This window comes from Oncorhynchus mykiss, chromosome 21 (genome assembly GCF_013265735.2).
Source record: "Oncorhynchus mykiss isolate Arlee chromosome 21, USDA_OmykA_1.1, whole genome shotgun sequence".
Classification (NCBI taxonomy): domain Eukaryota; kingdom Metazoa; phylum Chordata; class Actinopteri; order Salmoniformes; family Salmonidae; genus Oncorhynchus; species Oncorhynchus mykiss.
In genome coordinates, this window is record NC_048585.1 from 58,891,875 (window position 1) to 58,904,716 (window position 12,842).

Sequence of the window (12,842 nt, forward strand, 5' to 3'; positions counted from 1 at the left end):
AGGACACTTAGCCAGTCTCTTGTAATTGCTCCCGCTCTAGGTGTCCTACGCTCGTCCAAGCTCGGCCTCCATTAGAGATGCAAATTTGTACGTCAGTGGCTTACCAAAAACCATGACTCAGAAAGAACTAGAGCAGCTCTTCTCTCAGTATGGACGAATCATTACCTCACGCATTCTGGTGGACCAAGTGACCGGTGAGTAGGAAGCCCCCACTCGCTCTCTCTTTGTGTTTTGTCCCAGTACCCCCCTCCCTCCCAGCCAGGCCTCAGGAATGAATCTGAGGAACCACTGGGTCCCAACATTCCATTGTACTGCTGCAGCCTTTCATAAATGTACATAGCTGGATAAAATATGAAATTGATTGTAGAGTAGAAAGATTGAAGTGTAGTAATTTAATAGTATGTACGTCTTCCCTCTATCTCTACAACTTCCTTCTACCCTCGCTCTCTGCCCCTGCCCCTCCCCTCGCTCTCTGCCCCTGCCCCTCCCCTCGCTCTCTGCCCCTGCCCCTCCCCTCGCTCTCTGCCCCTGCCCCTCCCCTCGCTCTCTGCCCCTGCCCCTCCCCTCGCTCTCTGCCCCTGCCCCTCCCCTCGCTCTCTGCCCCTGCCCCTCCCCTCGCTCTCTGCCCCTCCCCTCGCTCTCTGCCCCTCCCCTCGCTCTCTGCCCTCCCCTCGCTCTCTGCCCTCCCCTCGCTCTCTGCCCTCCCCTCGCTCTCTGCCCTCCCCTCGCTCTCTGCCCTCCCCTCGCTCTCTGCCCTCCCCTCGCTCTCTGCCCTCCCCTCGCTCTCTGCCCTCCCCTCGCTCTCTGCCCTCCCCTCGCTCTCTGCCCTCCCCTCGCTCTCTGCCCTCCCCTCGCTCTCTGCCCTCCCCTCGCTCTCTGGCCTCCCCTCGCTCTCTGCCCTCCCCTCGCTCCATGCCCTCCCCTCGCTCTCTGCCCCTCGCTCTCCCTCCGTATTGCCCCTGAAGGTGTAGCTGTAATGCCTGTTTCATGGCTTGAAATCATATAAATGTTAAAATCGCCTCTGTTTCCAAACTGCCATGTGGAAATGGAATCTGTACGCTCCTTATGAAATACTAATAAACAGAACTTCTCTGCTGTAGCGATGTATAATATTCAGTCAAGGGTTAGGGACAAGGCTTCCAAATGTAATTTTGTTGCCAATACAATTATAATTTTTCTGTTGTAAGGATGTGTGCCAACAGTGGGTTTTGGAGAAGGAATCTTATTCATGCTTCTGCGGATGGGTTCAATCAGTTAGCTTATTGACTAAACGATATCGTTGCCTTATGGGATTTGTTGCGCTGAGTTTTGAAAAATAACTACATTTTCTAATAGCAGTTGTAGGCTTGATGTTTTGATGACCCAGGTCGATCACAAATATCTGTTATAAAGCTTTCTTTTCTTCTTCCCCCCCCCAAGTATATTGACATTGCCTTGCAATAAACTAGCAGTGTTTCTTATTCACGGTCCTGGCAACTAGCGTCTTCACTCGTGTCCTGTCCAGGCGGTGTACTTGTACGTCAAGTTGTCTCACTTTTTCCACATTTCTGGCTCATACTAGGCTTACTTACTAATATGACGTGTAGCTAACCAAGTCAGAGAGCACCACAATATTGCCACTTGTCTAAACATGATGTTTGTGTTTCCCAGGTGTCTCCAGAGGGGTGGGTTTTATCCGGTTTGACCGGCGAATCGAAGCAGAAGAAGCCATCAAGGGCCTGAATGGCCAGAAGCCACCGGGCGCCACAGAGCCCATCACCGTGAAGTTCGCCAACAACCCCAGCCAGAAGACGAGCCAGGCTCTGCTCTCCCAGCTGTACCAGTCGCCCAATCGAAGGTACCCCGGACCCCTCGCACAGCAGGCACAGCGCTTCAGGTAAAAGGGGTATACCAAAAACAAACCCACCTACCACCGCAGGCACAGCGCGTCAGGTAAAGGGGTATACCAAAAACAAACCCACCTACCACCGCAGGCACAGCGCGTCAGGTAAAGGGGTATACCAAAAGCAAACCCACCTACCATAGCAGGCACAGCGCGTCAGGTAAAGGGGTATACCAAAAACAAACCCACCTACCACCGCAGGCGCTTCAGGTAAAGGGGTATACCAAAAACAAACCCACCTACCATAGCAGGCACAGCGCGTCAGGTAAAGGGGTATACCAAAAACAAACCCACCTACCACCGCAGGCACAGCGCGTCAGGTAAAGGGGTGTACCAAAAACAAACCCACCTACTGCGTTTATGATTAGAGCCAAGTCATAGCCTACCTACAATGACATGAAATCCATTTATTCCTCAGGGGGAAAACATTTTTAAAAAATCCTAATTTGAATTGTCTCACTTTACATTGAAATACTTTAGACTACATGACGCTGTAACGTTCTGTTTTTACTTACTATCAAAACATCCCAGAGTTATTCAAAAATAATTACGCTATTCACATTTTTACTTTGTACACCTCCTTGTTGCAAATATCTAATATTGTTGAATGTGGGTCTGAGGGATTTTAGTATTCTGGTCATTAAAACACTTAACTATTTGAAACACCGCCCCCCCCCCACCTCAAGGAAAAGAGGCAACAACAAAACCTAATTAGCTAATGTTTTGTATTGCCACCCTTCCTATTGCTGCTGAGTGACTTCTCATTGAGCTGTCCAAATGCACATTTTTGGCAGTCTTGGTATAAGAAATGTAGTGTATTTTAACTATCATGAAAGCTGAATATTTATTTTAAGGGACAATGCAGCCTTTAAAAAAAATAAATAATAATCTATCAAACCACTTCTGGGGAATTATTTAAGTACTTTACTGTAATTTTTGTTTTCAATTAAAGTGATATAAAAAAAAAAGCCTTTAGCTAGGACTGAGTGGGCATGACAAAAGAGAACATTTGTTGTTATTGGTCGAGGTTTGGAACTCTCTTATTGGTCATTTAGCTAATTTACTGCATGGTGATTGGTGGTCACTATGCAAAGCCAAAACTCCGTCCCACCAAAACGGGCAGAGAATCCAGGTGGTCTTTTCAAACACTAAAATGACATTATGATAATTTCCACAATATAATTCCATCCTTCATAGTGTGGAATTGTGTATATAAAACACAGGAAAATCACATTTGACTGCACTGGGACTTTTAACAATACTTATCTTCCCTAGTGACTGATTTAAAAAAAATTGCCCTTTTAAATGTTTTATTTTAATTTAATGTGTTACACTTTTGTAGTGCACAACGGCTTTGTATTTATTTTCATTATTCTTGTTAAACCATATAATGGCATGTCCTTTTCACATCAACATTAGTGCATCTATACCACACAATGTAAACAAGGCCATTTGGATGTAATTTCCCTGGGGATTCCCAGCGAGTTAAATTGCTTAGCTCGCGTTAGCCAGTCAATTATGAGAGACGATCTCTGAAAACAACAACATGCTCATTGGGTCTCTCTTTGCATGAATGTGTTGATCTTCATCAATGTTCTGCGAGACTGTGTAGTATTTGCTTCAACTTAACTCCACTTTCATTTCAGGTTGGACAATCTGCTAAACATGGCATATGGAGTCAAGAGGTAATTCATCTATTACTACAGTTGCAGTTTTGCATTAGGAAATTCTTTGGGACACATTGGGTGTTTTCCATCCGAGGTGAGGCCTACATCATTTTCCATGACCTGTGTTCAGCTGTTCCCTGAACCCCATACTGACTAGAATTTTTGAGGTTGTCGGTCAAATATTCTGGCATTTTGTGAAAACCCAGTGAGGGCTTTGGGGGGGTTGTGTGTGTGTGTGTGTGTGTGTGTGTGTGTGTGTGTGTGTGTGTGTTAGTGGAGTGTGGGTCAGCTGTTTGTTCCTCAACCACCCGACTAGATGTGACAATCCGAGGGCTGCACCCGACCCCTAACCCTCTAATATAGAACATGTTCTGTAGGCTACAGTCTGATGGTGGTATGATTTTGACAGGGGGATGCAGGATTTTATTGGCCTGATTTTTAGATATGTTTCTGCGTATAACTTCCAGTAATTTTATTTTGGAAAGCCATTTGTTAGTCAACTTGTCTATAATTTAGATATACATGCAGCTTCTCTTTTGTCATTATGTTGCCCTGCAAGACTAAATAAACCCTTGCTCACCAGAATGATAGAATGAATGCTTCAATCTAGTTCACATCTGTAAAGTTCTGTGATCTCTGCTTCTTTCGCGGAACAAAGATGTTTAGGGACCGGGGAGAAAATGCAACAAAAAAAAAAATGTTGGTGCAAAATGTCCAAAATGACATCAGTTTGACCGGTTGTAAGGTCATGGAAAGCTTTGAAAACGTCCCAACATGTTTCTGATAAGATTTCAGTTCGGCTTGGATACATATTTTATGTGTTTTTAGTATTTTTCAATCAGCTTTTATGATGCCGATAAAAGTTCCACGTCAACACAGATGTTTATGAACTAAACATTAAAAATGTTCACACTCCTGTTCCCGAGTCAAAACATTTGGCGTAAAATGCTTAATTCCGCAGGAGTTAATAAGGACTATGTGAGAGGTTGTCAACCTTCAGTCAGTGTCCAGATTTCAGTTTCCATTTTAACCCATCTGAACAGTAGGCTACAGTTCCCTTAAGGTGCCGTAGGCCTATTTGAAGTCCCCCATCTTGATTGTTAAATTCGTATAGCGCCTCACAATCATCACGCATAAAAATAGGCATCGCCACCAATCCTCTTTTTACCCCTTAAAATCCTTCCCAAACATTACTGTTCTGAGCCTCCCTCCTTTTCAAATCTCCATTCCACAGCCTTCCTCCTATTGGATTAAACTCTAACATTGCATCAGTGGATCAACGTTAACTTTTTCTGCTCGTTCCCAACAGCATTTTTTTGCAATTGGCTGTTAGGTTTGCGTAAAGGTAGGCCCTAAAGCTTAATGGCAGATAGCCTAAAAATAATCACTATACTGTTCTGAGCCTCTCTCCTTTTCAACTTTCCATTCCACAGGCTTTCTCTTATTGAATTAAATGTTGATGTTGTCCTTCTTTTTTTTTTTTTTTACCTCTGTGGATGAACATGGACCTTTTCTTCCTCCCCAAAAGTATTTGGTGTGTAGGTTACTGGGCCCCATGTACAGTTATTCTCTAAAGCTCAGACTCACTCACTAATACCAGATAGACTTCACTAATGAAAAGAAAAACGTCAATGTAGCCTATAGATAGAAATTGCACAAGAACGTGATTTTTTTCAATTTTTTATTTTTTTTTCGCGATTCGACCCGCCCCACGGATATCACCGTGGGAACTGCGGGTCAACCCGCGTATCGTGTGTGTGTGTGAAGGAGAGCCGGTCAGGGGTGAACACGCCGCTGGGTTCTGAGGGTGATTCACGCTGGCAGGAGAGATGCCAGTGAAGGGTCACATGTCAGACAGTGAGTGCCTACCTGATCCTATAAGCCCGGGCACTCTTTCTGCCTCTCCAACTCCGCCTTTCTCTCTCGCTCTCACTCCGCCTTTCTCTCTTGCGCGCGCTCTACCTCTCGCGCTCTTACCTTGATCCATTATTGACAATCGTTTCCCGTTTTTAAACAACCGAGACGGCTGTGTCAGCCGCCTCTCAGGAACTTGACTCCAATCTGGCATTTTGTTTCCGCTTCATTTCACCCCCCCCTTTCTTCCCGAAGTCTGATTGAAGTTCAATCCTTCTGAAGGCTCTCCTTTCCTTCACTGGTAGACTTGTGATTTCTTACTGCTCGTGGGCTGGTGTCTTGGTTCCGTGATGCTCTGAGCACACCTGTCATGATGCATGTTCCCAGAGAGGACAACTGAAGCAGCTCATCTCATCTGACAACTGCGGAAATAATTCATGCTCTCCTGTGCACTTTGCTTTTTTTTCTCTCTCTCTCTCTCTCAAACTGCAAAACCACGATTACCTACGAGCTGAGATTTCAGGGGACTTCATTATTGTCTTTGTAACCTGAAATCTAATTTCTTATGGTGGGATTTCCTTCCTGGTTTTTCATGAAATTCTTCCACTGTGCTATTTTGGAAGTATCCCATTTTTTTTCTTCTCCCCCCTTAAGGTGGTCAAGTGGCAATGAGAAAGTAGGGTTATGGTGGTTTAATCGGTTAGTCACCGAAAATACATTTGCTTTTGGGTTAATATGCACAATTTAGTGAAGTTAAATTGATGTGTGTATTTTTGCTAATCGTCATGCATTTTTATCTATCACGCGCACAGCATACAGAGCCTAATTTGAGAGGATTATTACCTGTCAGACCGCGTACAGAGCCTAGTTATAAACTCAGCAAAAAAAATACAAATAAATCCTCTCACTGTCAACTGTGTTTATTTTCAGCAAACTTAACGTACATTTTTGTATGAACATAAGATTCAACAACTGAGAGAAACTCAAAGTTCCACAGACATGTGAGTAACAGAAATTGAATAATGTGTCCCTGAACAAAGTGGGGGTCCAAATCAAAAGTAACAGTCAGTAACTGGTGTGGCCACCAGCTGCATTAAGTACTGCAGTGCATCTCCTCCTCATGGACTGCATCAGATCTGCCAGTTTTCGCTGTGAGATGTTACCCCACACTTCCACCAAGGCACCTGCAAGTTCACTGACATTTCTGGGGGGAATGGCCCTAGCCCTCACCCTCTGATCCAACACGTCCCAGACATGCTCAATGTGATTGAGATCTGGACTCTTCACTGGCCATGGCAGAACACTGACATTCCTGTCTTGCAGGAAATCACACACAGAACGAGCAGTATGGCTGGTGGGTCATGTCAGGATGAGCCTGCAGGAAGGGTACCACATGAGGGAGGAGGATGTCTTCCCTGTAACGCACAGCGTTGAGATTGCCTGCAATGACAACAAGCTCAGTCCGATGATGCTGTGACACACCATGACGGACCACCCTCCTCCAAATCGATCCTGCTTCAGAGTACAAGCCACGGTGTAACGCTCATTCCTTCGACTATGAACGCAAATCTGACCATCACCCCTGGTGAGACAAACCCACGACTCGTCAGAGAAGAGCTCCGTTTGCCAATCCTGTCTGGTCCAGCTACGGTGGGTTTGTGCCCGGTTGCCGGTGATGTCTGGTGAGGACCTGCCTTACAACAGGCCTATAAGCCCTCAGTCCAGCCTCTCAGCCTATTGCGGACAGTCTGAGCACTGATGGAGGGATTGTGTGTTCCTGGTGTAACTTGGACAGTTGTTGTTGCCATCCTGTATCTGTCCCGCAGGTGTAATGTTCGGATGTACCGATCCTGTGCAGGTGATACATGTGGCCTGCCACTGCGAGGACGATCAGCTGTCTGTCCTGTCTCCCTGTACTGCTGTCTTGGGTGTCTCACAGTACAGACATTGCAATTTATTGCCCTGGCCACATCTGCAGTCCTCATGCCTCCTTGCAGCATGCCTAAGGCACGTTCACGCAGATGAGCAGGGCATCTTTCTGTTGGTGTTTTTCAGAGTCAGTAGTAAGGCCTCTAGTGTCCTAAGTGTTCATAACTGTGAGCTTAATTGCCTACCGTCTGTAAGCTGTTAGTGTCTTAATGACCGTTCCACAGGTGCATGTTCATTAATTGTTTATGGTTCATTGAACAAGCATGGGAAACAGTGTTTAAACCCTTTACAATGAAGATCTGTGAAGTTATTTGGATTTTTACGAATGATCTTTGAAAGACGGGGTCCTGAAAAAGGGAAGTTTATTTTCTTTGAGTTTAGGAGAGGAATAGTCTACCAACTGTCAGACAGAGACTAGTTATAGTAGAGGAATAGTCTACCAACTGTCAGACAGACTAGTTCTAGTAGAGGAATAGTCTACCAACTGTCAGACAGACTAGTTATAGTAGAGGAATAGTCTGCCAACTGTCAGACAGAGACTAGTTATAGTAGAGGAATAGTCTACCAACTGTCAGACAGACTAGTTATAGTAGAGGAATAGTCTACCAACTGTCAGACAGACTAGTTATAGTAGAGGAATAGTCTACCAACTGTCAGACAGACTAGTTATAGTAGAGGAATAGTCTACCAACTGTCAGACAGAGACTAGTTATAGTAGAGGAATAGTCTACCAACTGTCAGACAGAGACTAGTTATAGTAGAGGAATAGTCTACCAACTGTCAGACAGACTAGTTATAGTAGAGGAATAGTCTACCAACTGTCAGACAGACTAGTTCTAGTAGAGGAATAGTCTACCAACTGTCAGACAGACTAGTTATAGTAGAGGAATAGTCTACCAACTGTCAGACAGACTAGTTCTAGTAGAGGAATAGTCTACCAACTGTCAGACAGACTAGTTATAGTAGAGGAATAGTCTACCAACTGTCAGACAGACTAGTTCTAGTAGAGGAATAGTCTACCAACTGTCAGACAGAGACTAGTTATAGTAGAGGAATAGTCTACCAACTGTCAGACAGAGACTAGTTATAGTAGAGGAATAGTCTACCAACTATCAGACAGACTAGTTCTAGTAGAGGAATAGTCTACCAACTGTCAGACAGACTAGTTATAGTAGAGGAATAGTCTACCAACTGTCAGACAGAGACTAGTTCTAGTAGAGGAATAGTCTACCAACTGTCAGACAGACTAGTTCTAGTAGAGGAATAGTCTACCAACTGTCAGACAGAGACTAGTTATAGTAGAGGAATAGTCTACCAACTGTCAGACAGACTAGTTCTAGTAGAGGAATAGTCTACCAACTGTCAGACAGACTAGTTCTAGTAGAGGAATAGTCTACCAACTGTCAGACAGACTAGTTATAGTAGAGGAATAGTCTACCAACTGTCAGACAGACTAGTTATAGTAGAGGAATAGTCTACCAACTGTCAGACAGAGACTAGTTATAGTAGAGGAATAGTCTACCAACTGTCAGACAGACTAGTTCTAGTAGAGGAATAGTCTACCAACTGTCAGACAGAGACTAGTTCTAGTAGAGGAATAGTCTACCAACTGTCAGACAGACTAGTTCTAGTAGAGGAATAGTCTACCAACTGTCAGACAGACTAGTTCTAGTAGAGGAATAGTCTACCAACTGTCAGACAGACTAGTTCTAGTAGAGGAATAGTCTACCAACTGTCAGACAGAGACTAGTTATAGTAGAGGAATAGTCTACCAACTGTCAGACAGACTAGTTCTAGTAGAGGAATAGTCTACCAACTGTCAGACAGAGACTAGTTATAGTAGAGGAATAGTCTACCAACTGTCAAACAGACTAGTTAGAGGAGAGGAATAGTCTACCAACTGGCAGACAGAGACTAGTTCTAGTAGAGGAATAGTCTACCAACTGTCAGACAGACTAGTTCTAGTAGAGGAATAGTCTACCAACTGTCAGACAGACTAGTTCTAGTAGAGGAATAGTCTACCAACTGTCAGACAGAGACTAGTTATAGTAGAGGAATAGTCTACCAACTGTCAGACAGACTAGTTCTAGTAGAGGAATAGTCTACCAACTGTCAGACAGAGACTAGTTATAGTAGAGGAATAGTCTACCAACTGTCAGACAGACTAGTTCTAGTAGAGGAATAGTCTACCAACTGTCAGACAGACTAGTTCTAGTAGAGGAATAGTCTACCAACTGTCAGACAGAGACTAGTTATAGTAGAGGAATAGTCTACCAACTGTCAGACAGACTAGTTATAGTAGAGGAATAGTCTACCAACTGTCAGACAGACTAGTTATAGTAGAGGAATAGTCTACCAACTGTCAGACAGACTAGTTATAGTAGAGGAATAGTCTACCAACTGTCAGACAGACTAGTTCTAGTAGAGGAATAGTCTACCAACTGTCAGACAGACTAGTTCTAGTAGAGGAATAGTCTACCAACTGTCAGACAGACTAGTTCTAGTAGAGGAATAGTCTACCAACTGTCAGACAGACTAGTTCTAGTAGAGGAATAGTCTACCAACTGTCAGACAGAGACTAGTTATAGTAGAGGAATAGTCTACCAACTGTCAGACAGACTAGTTCTAGTAGAGGAATAGTCTACCAACTGTCAGACAGACTAGTTCTAGTAGAGGAATAGTCTACCAACTGTCAGACAGAGACTAGTTCTAGTAGAGGAATAGTCTACCAACTGTCAGACAGAGACTAGTTCTAGTAGAGGAATAGTCTACCAACTGTCAGACTGCGCCAGAGTAGATCTTCAAAAGGTCTGTAGACTACTGCAGTGAAGTCTGCTTTTGTATGGCCATTCATTGGTCAGCCCAGTCATTACACAACAAATAACCATTTCTAGATGCAATCGAGTGTTAACTTTGATGGCCATGATTTATTTTTTTTTTAAAGGAGCCATTTTATTATTTTTCAGTCTCAACTTGTAATTAAGCCACGCCTCCCGTTCGACTGAATAGGGTTGCGACCATATCCTTCCTGCCTACCGTTGGACTCTCAGCGTATCACCTACTGCTTGACCGCTTCGCACTGGGAGCTTGAGGCGTTGTAATTGTTTTGAAACCTCAACGTTTTTACTTTACTTTAGATAAGTAGCCTAGTGAAAGTCCATCCACAGAAACGTGGAGGCAATTATTATTATTATTGTTTTATTATGCCATTTAACCGGCATTTCTCTCCTGTTCTATTGGTTTTCAGATCAACGTTCTTTCATTGTCCAGAAGCCAGAGGCACAATCCTGGTCGTATTAGCAACCCGTCGTAGTTGTTGGTATTAGATTCCTCTAATATTTCTAACTGAGATTTTCATGTCACGTGGAATTACTCGTGTTGTTTTTAGAACGTGGTCTTCCTCTAAGTTGCATTTTGACATGTTTATTACTAGGCTATATAGCCTTTTAACTAAGACCGATAGGCTTGCTATTGTTGCTGGTTTCTATTAAGCTGTTTGTGTGGAAAAAATGTCCAGTCCATGTATACACGCGTAGTATCGGAGAGGGCGAAGCGAGAGGTTTTCATGCTTACCAAAATCTGTCCTGAAATAAGCTCATTTGCGTTTCTATATGCTTATTTTGGGGCCTATGCTTGTCACCTGCCTACCTCCTTGGGTCGGGAAACATTAAGCATCGTGTCATTTATATACAGGTCTCTGATTAGTATTTTCTGTTGGTCACTTCATGTTTACTGTTGACTGGTTTAATGAGGGTCAGTTTTGTCAGCAGCAAAATTGACCAAAATGGTCATCCCCCCTAAATGAGGTATGTTTTGGCTCAACCTTAAATGTGGTCATAAACATGAAGTTGCAAGTGATTGTGTCAAGTGAACATATTATTTTTTGTGCAGTTATATAAACCTAAAAGCTATTTAATGAGTTCAATGAAAAGTCACTGAAATGCAGTACTGTATTTCATGACAAATATTACTGTCACCACCTTGAATGATGCTCGTCTGCTGTCTGGGTTTTGTACTGACCCATGCTTGTCTTTGTGTTTTTGTTTTTTACAGCCGGTTCTCCCCCATGGCCATCGATGGGGTGACCAGCCTGGCTGGCATCAACATCCCAGGGCACGCGGGCACCGGCTGGTGCATCTTCGTCTATAACCTGGCTCCGGATGCAGACGAAAGCATTCTGTGGCAGATGTTTGGGCCGTTTGGCGCCGTCACAAACGTCAAGGTCATCCGGGACTTCAACACAAACAAGTGCAAAGGGTTCGGATTTGTCACCATGACTAACTACGACGAGGCAGCCATGGCCATCGCCAGCTTGAACGGATACCGCCTTGGGGACAGAGTTCTGCAAGTCTCGTTCAAAACCAACAAAACGCACAAAGCCTAATCTCCATCTCGGATTGTTTATAGAAAACTCTACAGAAAATGGAAAAAAACCCTAAAATGGAAACCTACCGACCGTAAAACTTTCTACATTAGTAAAAAAACATCTTTGTAAATCAGTGTTACGAAGGGAAACTATACTTAGCGTCCAAAAGTGTGTTTTCTTTCTTTTCCTTCATTGCTAGGCTTTGAAACGTCTTAAAATACTTTGCGGTAAAACCAAGAGAAAAAAAAAATACTGCAGGTTTTCACGCCTGTCTTTAAAGCTGGACCTTTTAAAATGTTACTAAAGGGTTGTTTTTTTTGTTTTGTTGCACATCTGCTGTAAAAAAAAAAAAAAAACAGGAAGTTTTTGTAAGGCTTTGTGTAGTAATATTTTTATTTTTTGTATTTTTTTTTCTGTGTCTTGATTTGCCTTGGTGCTTTCTGCGTCTTAAGTGGTTAACAAATTATTTTATTTTTGATTATTCCGTTTAAAAAAAAAAGAAATTAAATTAAAAAAAAAAAAAACGTTAGTATTATGTTTATTGTAATATGAGTTAGTTAGTTATTGGTTGGCTGCATAATATTGCTTATTGTAAAGTTAATGGAGAAAAACACACAAAAATATGTCTTAAAAAGCAGTACCTTGCCAAAGAGCTAAGAACCTCTTTGATGTGGGTTTAAAAAGCATCTATTTTTATAAAAAGACAAATTTGGAGAAACTTTTTACTGGACCTGGGGGAGAAAAAAAATAAAAAATATTTTGACTTGGGATACTTTGAGAAATATCTTCATATGACACCTGACCAGGAAGTTTGCAGTGGTTGACATTTCTGGAGAGATTTCTGATGTAAAAGAGAGAACCCTTTTTGACATCTTTGTATTATCTTTCAATTCTAGAATCAATGGCAGTGATGGTTTCATTTGTATAATCACCTGTGGGGTTGTCCTATCATCCTGGCTATTATGACTAGCAACTCCCATTCACTTTTGCTTTTGGAAATTCAGACAGAAAAAAAAATACGAAGGTTTATTTGCAAAAGTGCATGCAAAATTATACTGGAAATATCTTCCAAGGTAAAGGGGGGGGGGGGGGGGGGGGGGGGGGGGGGGGGGGGGGGGGGGGGGGGGGGGGGGGGGGGGGGGGG

The 12,842-nt window shown here is 43.2% G+C and overlaps 1 protein-coding gene across 5 annotated transcripts in view; it reads left to right on the top strand.

Annotated features, from left to right (window-relative positions):
- The window catches only part of elavl2 (ELAV like neuron-specific RNA binding protein 2), a 53,369-nt gene extending 40,792 nt beyond the window's left edge, over positions 1-12,577 (top strand). For 4 of the 5 annotated variants that reach the window (XM_036958293.1, XM_036958290.1, XM_036958291.1 and 1 more), the window contains 4 exons: positions 41-194; positions 1,651-1,876; positions 3,529-3,567; positions 11,386-12,577. In XM_036958293.1, coding sequence (XP_036814188.1) covers positions 41-194; positions 1,651-1,876; positions 3,529-3,567; positions 11,386-11,716 — 750 coding nt within the window. In that variant the 3' untranslated portion in view covers positions 11,717-12,577. The remainder of the gene's footprint in view (positions 1-40; positions 195-1,650; positions 1,877-3,528; positions 3,568-11,385) is intronic. The other variant, XM_036958292.1, reaches the window with a different exon arrangement.
- The last annotated feature ends 265 nt before the right edge of the window (positions 12,578-12,842 follow it).